At 35.1% G+C, this 13,570-nt stretch overlaps 1 protein-coding gene across 2 annotated transcripts in view; it reads right to left on the reverse strand.

Moving 5' to 3' along the window:
- NEMF (nuclear export mediator factor) overlaps nt 1-13,570 on the reverse strand; it is a 48,498-nt gene that overhangs the window by 23,075 nt on the left and 11,853 nt on the right. For both annotated transcript variants that reach the window (XM_001924630.5, XM_021101414.1), the window contains exons 7-17: nt 12,594-12,680; nt 11,206-11,279; nt 10,353-10,423; nt 10,198-10,273; nt 9,752-9,814; nt 7,736-7,813; nt 7,440-7,648; nt 7,010-7,201; nt 6,670-6,733; nt 4,456-4,544; nt 477-580 (exon numbers count right to left, since the gene is read on the reverse strand). In XM_001924630.5, the coding sequence (XP_001924665.2) occupies nt 477-580; nt 4,456-4,544; nt 6,670-6,733; nt 7,010-7,201; nt 7,440-7,648; nt 7,736-7,813; nt 9,752-9,814; nt 10,198-10,273; nt 10,353-10,423; nt 11,206-11,279; nt 12,594-12,680 (1,107 nt within the window). The remainder of the gene's footprint in view (nt 1-476; nt 581-4,455; nt 4,545-6,669; nt 6,734-7,009; nt 7,202-7,439; nt 7,649-7,735; nt 7,814-9,751; nt 9,815-10,197; nt 10,274-10,352; nt 10,424-11,205; nt 11,280-12,593; nt 12,681-13,570) is intronic.

Consider the following 13,570-nt stretch of genomic DNA (forward strand, 5'->3'; position numbering starts at 1 on the left):
GGGACCTCAGATTAGCTCTGCTATTGATTACTGATTTCTGATACTTTCAATGAGGGTTCAGCCACAGTTAAGTGTTGGTTATCAACAAACAAAAACAAATGAAAGGACTTACAACACAGGGCTTAAGTCCTGTTTCTAAATGTGGAAAAAAGGTTACAAACTTCAGCACGGAAAAATTAAGCTTTTAAAAATTTGATCTACAGTGACTCTGGAGGATTAAAAGCTCTTTTGTTAATGTAGCAGATAATCAAAAGTATAACACTGCAGATTAGCTCAGTATTACTATTACTTCAGGAATATTCACTTAAAATGAGGATTAAGTATCAAAGCACATAGTCCGCAAACCATAAACCATCAAACTCTTCCTAAATTAAATCTGTCAAAGAAAGACATATGAGATGAAAATCTACACCAATACTGACATAACTGATCCAATTACCTAAGAGAAAATTCTTTAGAATTTTAATCTTACCTACCTGGTGTCAAGTATCTTTTCACAATTATTTCATTCTGTTGCTGATCTCTTCCACCAATAATTAGATAGTTCTCTGAGCTAATGAACCAGAGAAATTTCTCAAACCTACCAAATTTAAAGAAAAAAGTTAACATTTCTTTCCTTTCATAGTTGCCTAAATTCATACCTTTTAACAAACAAAACAGAAAGCTGTCCTACCTGTGTAGGTTATGACAAGTTGATGCCTTAATTTCTTAAGATATCAAGCTCTATTTTATTGAAAACTTGTAATACAAATTGCCCTTATTCTTAAGACAGTCTTAGTAGAAAGTCATCAAATTTTATGTTTAAAAAAACATGTTCTTTGTTGCCCTCCCACATACATAGCCTTTTTAAACTGAAAAATAAGTTATAACAATGAATTACAAAAAGCAAAAGCATAAGATGTCTCATGGTCCCTAGGTTTAGCTTTCTTTCAGTGGGACACTGGATAGGCTTTGGGACCACTGTTAAGAAAGTAGTTTTCCCATTTGGTCCTCAATGAATCCATTGAATATTTACATATATGATATTCTTTATACTTAAAAAAAATACTAAGAACTAAAAATTGCTGTTAACTTGAGTTTTCATGAATAATACATGCCACTGTGACAAACCGTAAAGAGTGTATATTTGCATGACATTTAGAAAATGAGATGAACATAAATATTACCTACGTTACATATGACCAGCAAGACAGTCTTTTTATGATTTAATCTACAATTTAAAAACTTCTGGTTAAAGATGACAGAATGATCACAGAGATTAAAACAAACTATCTCATATTCCCCAAAATATAATAGCAAAAAGATTTTACTCCTATTTTCTAATCTCATTTTTTAGTGAATAATACATATACGTGGTTCAAAAACTTTTTAAATTACAGAGAAGGGTATGGTAAGAGCTCTCTTCAGTTTCCACGACTACTGAACAGGGGGCTGTGAGCTTCCTGTATATCCCTCTCTAGAGTTTCTTTATACACACGGAAGGGGAAAAAATTTGCTATTCTAAACCTTTTCTCCTTTGTAGACACAACACACATTGTTCTTGCATTTTTTTTTTTTTTTTTTCCCTTTAGGACCACACCTTCGGCCTATGGAGGTTCCCAGGCTAGGGGTCTAATTGGAGCAACAGCTGCCGGCCTACATCACAGCTGCAGCAACGCCAGATCCGAGCTGAGTCTGCGACCTACACTACAGCTCATGGCAGCGCCAGATCCTTAGCCCACTGAGCAAGGCGAGGGATAGAACCTGCATCCTCATGGTTTCTAGTCAGATTTGTTTCTGCTGTGCCATGATGGGAGCTCCTATTTTTTCATTTTTTCACTTAAAAATATATCTTCCTCATTGCTGAATGAATGTACTATACTTATTTAACCACTTCCCTATTGGTGGTAAACAGATCTGTAAAAAAGACATAAACCCACATGGACAAAGAGAATGAGAAAGATGAATCAAGGATGTATTCTGTAATCACCTCAGCAAAGGAATGCCTAATTAACAAGCCAAAAGGTGTTCCCTTGTGGCTCAGCAGTTAACCTGACTAGGATCCATGAGGATGCGTTTTCAATCCATGGCCTCGCTCAGTGGTTGGGATCTGGCATGCTGTGGCTGTGACATAGGCTGGCAGCTACAGCTCTAATTCAACCTCTAGCCCGGGAAACTTCCAGATGCCACAGGCACAGTCCTAAAAAGTCAAAAAGGCACCCCCACCCCAAAACCAACCAATCAAAAGAAAGCAATAAGACAAAAAAGAATACAGAACAGATAGGACACACAGAAAGCAAATAGTAAAATGTTAGATTTAAACCCAAATATATCAGAAATTATGTTAAACATGAATGTAATCAATTCTCCAGGTAAAATGCAAAAATTATCAGACTAGAAAAAAAATGACATATATATATTCCTTTAAAATATAAGGATATAAAAATGTTAAAATGTATTGATGCAAAAAGACATACCATGCAAATACTAACCAAAAGACAGTTTATACAATTTAAACATCTCACATGGATGAAAAAAAAAGATGTAAGTTAAAAGGACATTTCGTTAAACTTAATAAAAAGCTCAGTTCATCAGGAAAATATAACAGTTCTCCATTTGTATCTCCTAATTACATAGCCTCATTTATATATAGCAAAAATGATTTAAGGTAAAAGAAGAAATGACAATCCATAATTGTGTGATATTTAACACACCTCTCTAGTAATTAGGAAAACAATTTTTTTTTTTAGTCACATCCATGGCATGTGGAAGTTCCCAAGCCAGGGGTTGAAACTGCACCACAGCAGCAACCTAAGCCACTGAAGTGACAATGCAAGATCCTTAACCTTCTGTGCCACAAGAGAACTCCAACAATCATTTTTTTAAAGAGAAATAGTAACGGTTCCAAATATCTGAACAACATGATTAATAAATTTATTATTTTTTTTAATTTTTTTTTTTTTTGTCTTTTTGCTATTTCTTTGGGCTGCTCCCGCGGCATATGGAGGTTCCCAGGCTAGGGGTCGAATCGGAGCTGTAGCCACTGGCCTACGCCAGAGCCACAGCAACGCGGGATCCGAGCCATGTCTGCAACCTACACCACAGCTCACGGCAACGCTGGATCGTTAACCCACTGAGCAAGCGCAGGGACCGAACCCGCAACCTCATGGTTCCTAGTCGGATTCGTTAACCACTGCGCCACGACGGGAACTCCTGATTAATAAATTTAGAGAAAAGCACTCAGTAACTGTAGAAAAGACTCTCTTTTCAACTATATATGAAATGTGTAAATAAAGCTGTCCATAAATAGACTGGGCCATAAAGCAAGTTTCAACAATAAATACCAAATTATTGAGATAATTCATGTCTGACTATTAAGTACATTAACCTAAAAATAAGTAACAAAAAATAATTTTAAAAAACCCCTATATGTCTGGAAAGTAATACATATACTTCTAAATAGTGCATGGGTGAAGAAACCACAATGGAAATTAGACTATATCTTGACAAAGATAATGAAAATACTGCATAACAAAACTTTTTAGATGTAGTTAAAGCTATGCTGAGGAAAATTTATCGCCTTAAACATATTAGAGAAGAGGTTCGGGGGGAGAGGGGAAAATCAATGAACTAAGCTTTCATCTCAAGAAATCAGAAAGAGAAATGCCAATAAATCCCAAAGAAAAGTGGAAGGATGAAAATAATCATTAAAACAGAGAGTACATATACAATAGAGATCAACAGTCAAAAACTGGTTCTTTAATGATATTAGTATGACTGAAAATCCTCTAGTCAGACTAATCAAGAAAGAGAGAAGGTACAAGTAACTCTTGAATAAAAAAGAAGTCATTAAAAGTTCTACAGATGTTAAAAAGTTAAGTAGAATATTATAAACTTTTTGCCAATAAATTTCAAACTTTCGACACAATACACAAAGTCTTAAAAAGACACTGCTAACCAAATCTAGAAAATCTGAGCAGTCCTTTGATCTACTAAAGAATTTAAATCTGTAATGAAAAACATCCCCATAAAGAAAATTCCAGAACTTTTCAGCTTCACAGGTGACTTCTACCAACATTTAAGGACAAATGATAAAGGAATACTTCTCAATTTGTTTTATGAAATAATATAACCTTGTACCAACAGCTAATAAAAACACTACGAAATAAAGATTACACATCAATCATATTCATCAATAGAGATGTTAGAGAGACAGTAAAGAAAAATACAACAAAACTGTCAAAGCTGGAAAATAAATGGACAAGTGAGCAGACCCAAAAGGCTGAATCGTGAGCTAATGGTGCAAAAAGCCAAGAAACCAATCAGTTTACACTGTATAAAAGCACAAGGTATTGCTAGAAATAGGGTTAAAGATGGGATTAAAAACAGGTGGAATGGCTGAAAATTTGATCAAGAAGTAGCAACTTCCCTAGATCTTCTAAACCACAAAAGTATTTTAAAAAGGTAGAAACTTACCAATATACTTTTCTTGCCTTTTGAATAGAGGTAACTGTTTGGACTTCTTTTAAGGTTTGCTTTGTTTTCTTTTCTGCTGATTTGAATGCCTATTTATAAGAAAAGAGTTTTTAAATAATTTTTTTGTCTGGTTTTTAAATAATTTTAAAAAATGTATTTAAATAACTCCAAGTAAATGATAGGTTAAGAAATAGTTTTTTAAATGTCACAAAACGGCACTATCCATAAACATACACCATATACACATGAAAGTAACGAAATAAAAAAAATTTTTGCCTTAAATATCAAAGGTTTACTCTATATAAATAATTGCTCAGCATCTACGAATGAAAAAGAGTATCATCTGTTTACCAGATACTGAGTGCAACCATATAACAGGTTCTGGGTTAGATGCCAGAGATGTAACAATGAATAAGACAAAGTTCCTACCCCATCCCACTAGGGTATAGGAGAAGAGACACATACACAACACATAATTATTCAAATAGACATGGTAAATGCTTCAAAGGATGCTATGAGAGTATAACAAGGGAACCTAACTTATAAGTGATTATAGTTAAAAAAGACATTTCTGAGGACATGGCATTTAGGCTAATGCCCAAAGGATTAATGGAATTATCAAGGCAAAGAATAGGAAGAAGAGCACCATAAGCAGAAAGAAAAGGCCAGCTTGACCAGCAAGGATGATGACAGGGTAAAGCGTCAGGAAATGAGGTTGGAGAGGTAGAAGGGAAACTAAGTCATGAAGGCTACTCATTTAACAAGTATTAATGTGACTATGTTCTAGGTGATACTCTAGGGTTGGTATATAGCGATGAACAAAAGAGGTGAAGATCCAGGAGTTTCCGTCGTGGCTCAGTGGTTAACGAACCTGACTAGAATCCATGAGGACGTGGATTCCATCCCTAGCCTCAATCAGTTGGTTAAGTATCCAGCATTGCCGTGAGCTGTGGTGTAGGTTGCAGATGTGGCTTGGATCCCACATTGCTGTGGCTGTGGTGTAGGTCGGTGGCAATAGGCTCTGATTCAACTCCTAGCCTAGGAACTTTCATATGCAGGGGGTGTGGCCCTAAAAAAAAAAAAAAGAGAGAGAGTTAAAGATCCTACTTTCAGGTAATCTACATTTGAGGGGAAGACAAGTAAACATAGAGACAGATCTTTTTTTTTTTTTTTTTTTTAGGGCCACACCCACAACCTAGAAGTTCCCAGGGTAGGGGTCGAATTGGAGCTACATCTGTCAGCCTAAACCACAGCCATAGCAATGCCAGATCTAAGCCAATGAGCAGAGCCAGAGATCGAACCCAGGTCCTCATGGATGCTACTGCTGATCCACAGCAGAACTTAGGGCCGATGTTTTTAAAGAAGAAAAACAAAGCAGAGAAAAAAGGGAGTGATTGAAGAGTAATGTTATTTTTACTTAGAGTGGTCAAGAAAGGCCTCTCTGAGCCTCATGTACATAGACATGTGAATGAAGAGAAGGATTAAACCATGAAAAATTTGAGGTTAGAACATTCTTGGCAGAAAGAACAGTAAGTGCGAAGGCCCTAGGAAGGCAGTATAGGCCACTGTTGTAGGAACAGCTAAGGTCGCAGTGTAGCTAGCAAGAGTATGTAATAAGAGAACTGTAAGTGATGAGATGAGAGAGAAGCAGATTGTGTAGGACCATATAGGACAGGAGCAGGGCTTTCACGTCTTAAACAAGATGGGAAGAAACTGCAAGACTTTGAACAAACAGAAATGACTTCATTTTTTTTTTTTTAATTTAAAAGGATCACCATGGCAGCTATGTGAAGAACAAATTATAGCACAAAAAGGGTAGACAAAGAGAGATTTGGTAAGAAGCTACTATTACACATTACAGTCCATGTGAAGAGAGATGTTGGGGCCTAATGAGAAGTGGCCAGATTGTAGTTATGCTCTAAAGAAAGAGCCAAAAGGATTTGCTGATTGACTGGATATGGTTTATGGGAAGACCCCAGGATGAATTACTCCAACATTTTAAACCTGAGCCAAGGGAAAAGTAATGAGACAGAGAAACCTGGGGAGGAGAGGCTTAGTGAAGAAAACAAATACTGGAAATACACATTTAAAGCAAAATTAAGTTTGAAAGGTATTTCTGAATTTGAAAATCTCATTTAAACAGAAAAAAATAGTCTATTAAATTCTTAAAGCAAAGAAAAACAATTAACATTCACTCTAAGAAACAGTAAATACCTTCTCAGCAGCTTCAACAGTCTTCTGTGTTTTCTTAGCAGCATATCTCTTGTGATCATAATACCTAGGAAAATATATCTCTTAATTTTAGATAAAATCTTTATTCTTTAGTTTTCTATTTATTTCTAATTTTACAGACTTCAAATCACCAAGAACAAGTTCTGTGTATCATGCAACTTTGTTTTGTATGTTCTGTAGAAAAACATATAATGCACAAAAGATAAGTATTTCCCCCCAAAGTATATACAGTCAAAATAATGATTTTTCTTATACTTAATACCCTTACAGATTTATTGCAGGTAGTATTTACCTAAAATTTATACTTAAATTTATGACTTACTTTTTGGCATTGGCATATGCTGACAAACTGAGATCAACATCAACAAGCAATGGCCTATTTTTCTGAGGCTTCTGCAATTGTTTATTCTTTTGCTTTTTCTTTTTTCCTTTTGGTGGTTCACTTTCATTTTTCTCAGTATTAATGTCACCATCAACATCGTCATCTTCCTCCTCTGATAACAAGTATGGATTTCTATTAAAAATATTCAATAGTATTTCACTAACGTCAATGACATCACTTTATATTCAATTTTTCTCAGTGAAATTAAAAATGGTTTACAGTAATTGCATTGTTCTAATGTAAATTAATTTTTTCTGTATTTCCAAAGATAAATTTTCAAATAAAAGAAACAAATTTTAAATGAATATAGTGAAAATTAAATAACAAAATAAAGATAGGCACTAAATGCTTAACTAAGAGTCAAATTTACCTTAGCAGCATTGTAACATGATTTGTTTGCAGTTTTAATTCTTTGATTGCATTTGCAACAGGGTCTCCTTGAGCTTGAGCTTCCTTTACAATTAATCCAATTTCTGTCCAATCTATCTGGTTGGCTAAAGCACTTCGAACAACCTGAATGGCTCTGTCAACAATCTGTAGGTTCATTTCTATAAGCTCTCCTTTAAGTTTGTCTATTTCCTTAAGAAATAAGCCAAAAACATTTATTCTAATGACAGTTAAAGTTATCACTTTTTAAAAAGTATCTGAAAAAGCTAAATATAATACCTGAGCCTGCTGAAGAGCTTCTAATCTGTTTTCGTGATCCTTTCGGACATTATCTAATTTCTTCAATGCTTGCTTTTCCTTTTGTTGACAAAACAGATTTTAAAAAAAATTAGATTTCTTCTACCTCCTGTACCTTTTCTCTCTTACCTTCTCAAACTCACCATCCCACTGCTACTTCTGCCCCCTCAATGTTGTTACCTAGCTAGCTAAAGTTCCCCACAGTCCATCTCCATAGGTCTATCCTACCCCAGATTGTTTCATGCTCCAAAATTACCTCTCCTGGCCGTCTACCTCCCATTCCCTATAAAGGAAGGTATTTTGACTACAGGTCATAGTCAAAACATATTTTGTAAAGATATGCCCCTAAGGCCCTTGCTTTATTCAATCAGGCAGAATTTAAAATTTTTCCCCTATGACAGAAAAGTAAAGAATGCATTCTTAGCATTAATTCCTAAAATAGTTTTCACTTTACTGATGTTTTTAATTTCCTTAGTATTACTTCTAGTATTTTATAGAGTACTCTTTTTCCTAAATTAACAACACAAAGGTTTATGGTAGTTAAGTGACATTTTATAGTCAGCTCTCTGTATCTTCAGATGCAAAACGTGCAAAACCTGTATTCACTATACCATTATATAAGGGACTTGAGAATCCTAGGATTTTGGTACTGGCAGAGGCTTCTAGAACAATCCACTATGGACACCGAGGAATGACTGTATATAGCATTTTATCATATGAAACTTACATTTTAAAGTTATTGATTTAGGGGCAAATTTTTTTAACACTAGTATTATCAATTAATGAATATTTAAGTGATGAATGTAATATTAAAAATACTTATAAGAATGGTGAACATTAAAAGAAAAATGATTACGAAAATAATTAATAGGTATTCTGAAGCACATAAAAAAAGAATTCAATGTTGCTCTTAAACATGTTTACTTGCTGAAGTGCTGCCACCATGTGGCTATCGCCCTATGTAACTCATCTGACCTACCTACTTTGAAATTCTGCTATTGTTAATTGATTTTTTAAACTGAGGGGGAGGATACAGAGATTGACAAAATCTCAAGTTTTTGCATATATATTTTAAAATTTTATGAATATTTTTGAAAAATCAAATCTTTTTCAAATCAAGAGTGACTTGCCAGGACTTCCCTGGTGGCTCAGGGAGTTAAGGATCCTGCTAAGATCCTTAACATGCTGTGACGAAGGTTCAGTCTCTGGCCCAGGAACTCCGGCATGCCATGGGTAGGGCCAAAACACACACACACACACACACACACACACACACACACATATAAAGCAGCTGTTATAAACGGGGAGAAAAGAAAAACAGTGACTGCAGCCATTTTCTAAAACCCTTCTTAAGCAAAAGCTCTCAACTCATGGTCAAATGTGCTAGGAAAACATACATATTAAGCTCTCCTTGTGGACTTATGATACACATAAAGCATATTAAAGGCCTAGTTTATTTATTTTTTGGCTGCACTTGAGGCATGCAGGAAGTTTCCAAGCCAGGGATGGAACCCTCACCACAGCAGTGATGACATGGGATTCTTAACCGCTAGGCCACCAGGGAACTCCTAAACGCCTAGTTTAAAAGTCCACTTTAAAAAAGAACACAGTTTAATGGTAAACAAATACATACTTATCTGTATAGGAAAAAATTTTCCCTCTCATCTGGCCTATTTAAAAATCTCCTTGAAATACTATTCCCTTTATAACAAAGTTTGAGAAGCTTTGGGTTGTTGTAATAAAGCAAATCATAGTAGGGAATAAATAACAGGCCTCACTTTCCCACTGATTTGGTTTGGAGAATATCTGATACTCTGACAGGGCAAATGAAGGTATACTTTTTAAACAGTGATAGCTCCCCTGGACCTTTATCAATATACCAAGAGATCAAGGTATTCTCACACTTCTTGCGTCCATTCTTATATGAGAGCATCACCCACCCAGCAAACCACACTAAAGGCTAGTTGGTTTAATTTAAATGTTTTAATAACATCATACCTGTTGTAAAGCTTTTAAATCTATTTTCTGACCTTCTATCTTGGAATAAAATTCATCTACAGCCTTATTAAAAAAAGAAAAAGACAATCAACCAGCTGAAAAAAATCAAAACAAGAACACAGTCTCTACTTCAACTTGCATACACAGAATTTTCGAGTCAGTTTCATAACACCACTCAAAGAACTTGAGCAGATTACCAATAAATGTACCATACAGCTAAACAGTCAAGAATCAAATTAATTTCAAATCTTTTGTCATTCATCCTGAAACAAAGGGGTAAAAAATGTTTCTAACAGTTTTATTTGTGACTGCATTGATTTTTAATGTCCAGATTCATAGCGGTTGTAAAGCAAAAACATTTTCAATTTCTCAATCAAAGCAAGTTGATACTAACTGAACAACTCACATCATGCCAAAAGGTCAAAAAACAGAATCTGAAAACCCACCTTGTCAAATGATTCAAATTCTATATATGGACATTGTGAATGTTGAGAAAACAAGAAAGGATGAAATTCCTCATACCTGTAAAACATATTTATTGTATCACATTCCAGAACATTAATAAACACCCAAAGCAAAGCGACCCATGCCTAATACTTACGTGAGTATGTCTACAGTTGGTTTATCTACTTCCAGGCTTGGTTTTACTTCTCTTTTCTGAATGATATACCCCTACAAAAATCCAACATTAAAACGCATTTCTATTCATGATTAACAAGATTTACTCTTCTTGACTGATATTAGTTTTATTAACCTATAAAATTACTCTAGTTATAAATAATCAGCAGCATTTGTCTACTGATAATATCACTTCCCAAAATGATGTTCTTAAGGCTTGGTAAGTATTAACAGAAAATACTGATTTATTCATATGAATAAGAAAAAACAGTGAATAAAAATGAAAACTAGGAGTTCCTGTTGTGGTGCAGGTGAAACAAACCTGACGAGTAACCATGAGGATGTGGGTTTGATCCCTGGCCTCATTCAGTGGGTTAAGAATACAGCATTGCCATGAGCTGTGTAGTCTGGTAGCTGTAGCTCTTATTCCAGGTGTCGAATTTCCAAGTTACGACCAAAAATTTATACATATCGATCCTTCAGGAGTTCCCGTCGTGGCGCAGTGGTTAACGAATCCGACTAGGAACCATGAGGTTGCGGGTTCGGTCCCTGCCCTTGCTCAGTGGGTTAACGATCCAGCGTTGCCGTGAGCTGTGGTGTAGGTTGCAGACATGGCTCGGATCCCGCGTTGCTGTGGCTCTGGCGTAGGCTGGCAGCTACAGCTCCGATTTGACCCCTAGCCTGGGAACCTCCATATGCCGCGGGAGCGGCCCAAAGAAATAGCAAAAAACAAAAAACAAAAAAAAAAAAAAAAAATCGATCCTTCGATGAACATTTAAATTCTAAAAATCTAAATAAATAAAATCAGAATAGACAGTAAGTATATGTGGTGCTACCTTTCCATTGAAGCTGGATGTTGTCTGCATACACTCTTCAGCTTTCTGTAGACAAACAAGTACTTTTTCAATATCTAATGGGGAATAAAAAAGAATGTCAATCAATTGGCTATCATGTATCATTAAATATCTATGTAGAAAACACAAAGTGCTTATGAAATAATAAAAGTTGTTCAAGAAAATTAAATATAGTTATTTTATGTTTATAATAGTTCATTAAATAAGAATATATTTTGGCCAGGCTGTTGTCCCAATAGCTTTTACTGAATCCACTTTTCCCCTTGTGATCTGAAGGGCACTTTGTTCATATACTAAATCCTCATATACATTTGGGCTTGTTTGTGAATTTTTCACTGTGTATTTCTTCTCCCAAAACTTAACTTTTAATTACTACATAATACATTTTAACCTATGAAAAGAATATTCTCCACCATTACTGTCTTCCAGTTTTCCTGAAGATTTTTGCTTTTTTTGCATGTGAATATTATATTCACATGCAAAAAAAGAAATGCAATAGCAAAAATAACAATACTACCTGCTGGCATTTTGAATACAAATACACCGAATTCATATTTCAGAAACTAAATCACTCATTTCAAACATTCAATTTGTATTTTTAAATGCACAAAAAAATTTACAGCATAAAATTTATCCCTAAACCTTAAGAAATGATACATAATCCCAAAATATAATTATTAGGACATAATTTTTTTGGCGTTCCCTCATGGGTCAGTGAGTTGGAGATCAGGGGATTGCCACTTCTGTGGCTCTGGTTATAGCTGTGGTGCAGGTTCAGTCCCTGGCCTGAGAACTTCCGTATACTATAGGTGTGTGTGTGGGGAGAATATTTTAAAAATTTTACATTAGAACCCTCAGATTTAAAAAAAAAAAAAAAAAAGACTCTTCCATTTTCCTTGTATTTCCTCTAATTTTTTATTATCCTAATCTGGAAGTTAAATTAGGTTCCCTGAGGTAATTACAAAAGTCTGTACATTGTAGAGCTAAACCACAGCACTTACAGAATTAAAATGCATAAATAATGCTATTTCCAGAAGCACCTCAGAGTCTAAGTCAGAAGGTGAATAATTAAACTCCTTCAAGTTTTGTACCACAGTTTAGTAATTGCTGCAAAGTTTAGAGGGAGAGAGAAAGAATACTCTAAAATCAAAAGGTAGTAAACTAGGTCAAGAGATTAAACTCTATGTTACTAGGGATAAAGCATCACAGGGTAGAAAGCCAGGAATACCATATGGGTGTAACACTAATAGGTCAAATTATTAAAATCTAGAATTACCCACTCACTTATTACTTTTCCCAGAAATAATTTTCCTAAGCTTAAAAAAAGGAAATAAATGAAAATGGGCAAAACTTGTAGCATGCAGACATACCTTTACTTTCAAATTTTTCATCCACTTTGACATTGCCAGAGAATCCATTTTCTATAAGACAGTGTTCAATGAGAGCTGGTCCATAGGCTACAAAAACAGAAGATATTATTTTTAGTATTCTCCTATAAAATTTCATATTCAAAACATAATTTAAGTGGATATCAATATAAATGATTTACTTAACAACAGCCAGCGAAAATAACAATTAGTTTATTTTGAGATGGTATTAGAAATGAAAGCTCAAGTACTTATAGAAATTTGAGACTACAATAAAATTGTAGAAGTCAGTACAAAAGTTAAAGGAATTTACTAGAATTTAGCCACATATAAAAAGGATTATAAACCAGGAAGGCAAGGCTTAATAAAAATTAATTAATATACCATATTAATAGAATAAATTAAAATTCCAGGAGTTCCCGTCATGGCACAGTGGAAACGAATCTGACTAGGTTGCTAAGTGGGTTAAGGTGTTGTTGTGAGCTGCAGGTCGCAGACATGGCTCAGATCTGGTGTTGCTGTGGCTCTGGCATAGGCCGGCGGCAATAGCTCCGATTAGACCCCTAGCCTGGGAACCTTCATATGCTGCGGGTGTGGCCCTAAAAAGAGACCAAAAAAAACGCAAAAATAAATAAATAAAAACCCCAATTAAGAATTTTATACATTCTATGCTAGCAAATGGAAAGGTTTTCTAATTTTTTTTTTTTTTTTTTTTTTTAGGGCCGCACCTGCAGCATATGGGGGTTCCCAAGCGGGGGGGTCAAATCAGAGCTGCAGCTGCCAGCCTATACCACAGCCACAGCAACGCCGGATCCTTAACCCACTGAGCAAGCCCAGGGATCAAACCCGTGTCCTCATGGATACTAGTTGGGTTCGTTAACCAGTGAGCTATGACAGGAACTCCAACAAATGGAAAATTTTAAAGATAACTTTTTAATGCATTCTTAGTTTCATAGGAGATGAGTAACTTCCACACAGCT

The sequence above is a fragment of the Sus scrofa genome, chromosome 1 (genome assembly GCF_000003025.6).
Source record: "Sus scrofa isolate TJ Tabasco breed Duroc chromosome 1, Sscrofa11.1, whole genome shotgun sequence".
In the NCBI taxonomy this organism is placed as follows: Eukaryota; Metazoa; Chordata; class Mammalia; order Artiodactyla; family Suidae; genus Sus; species Sus scrofa.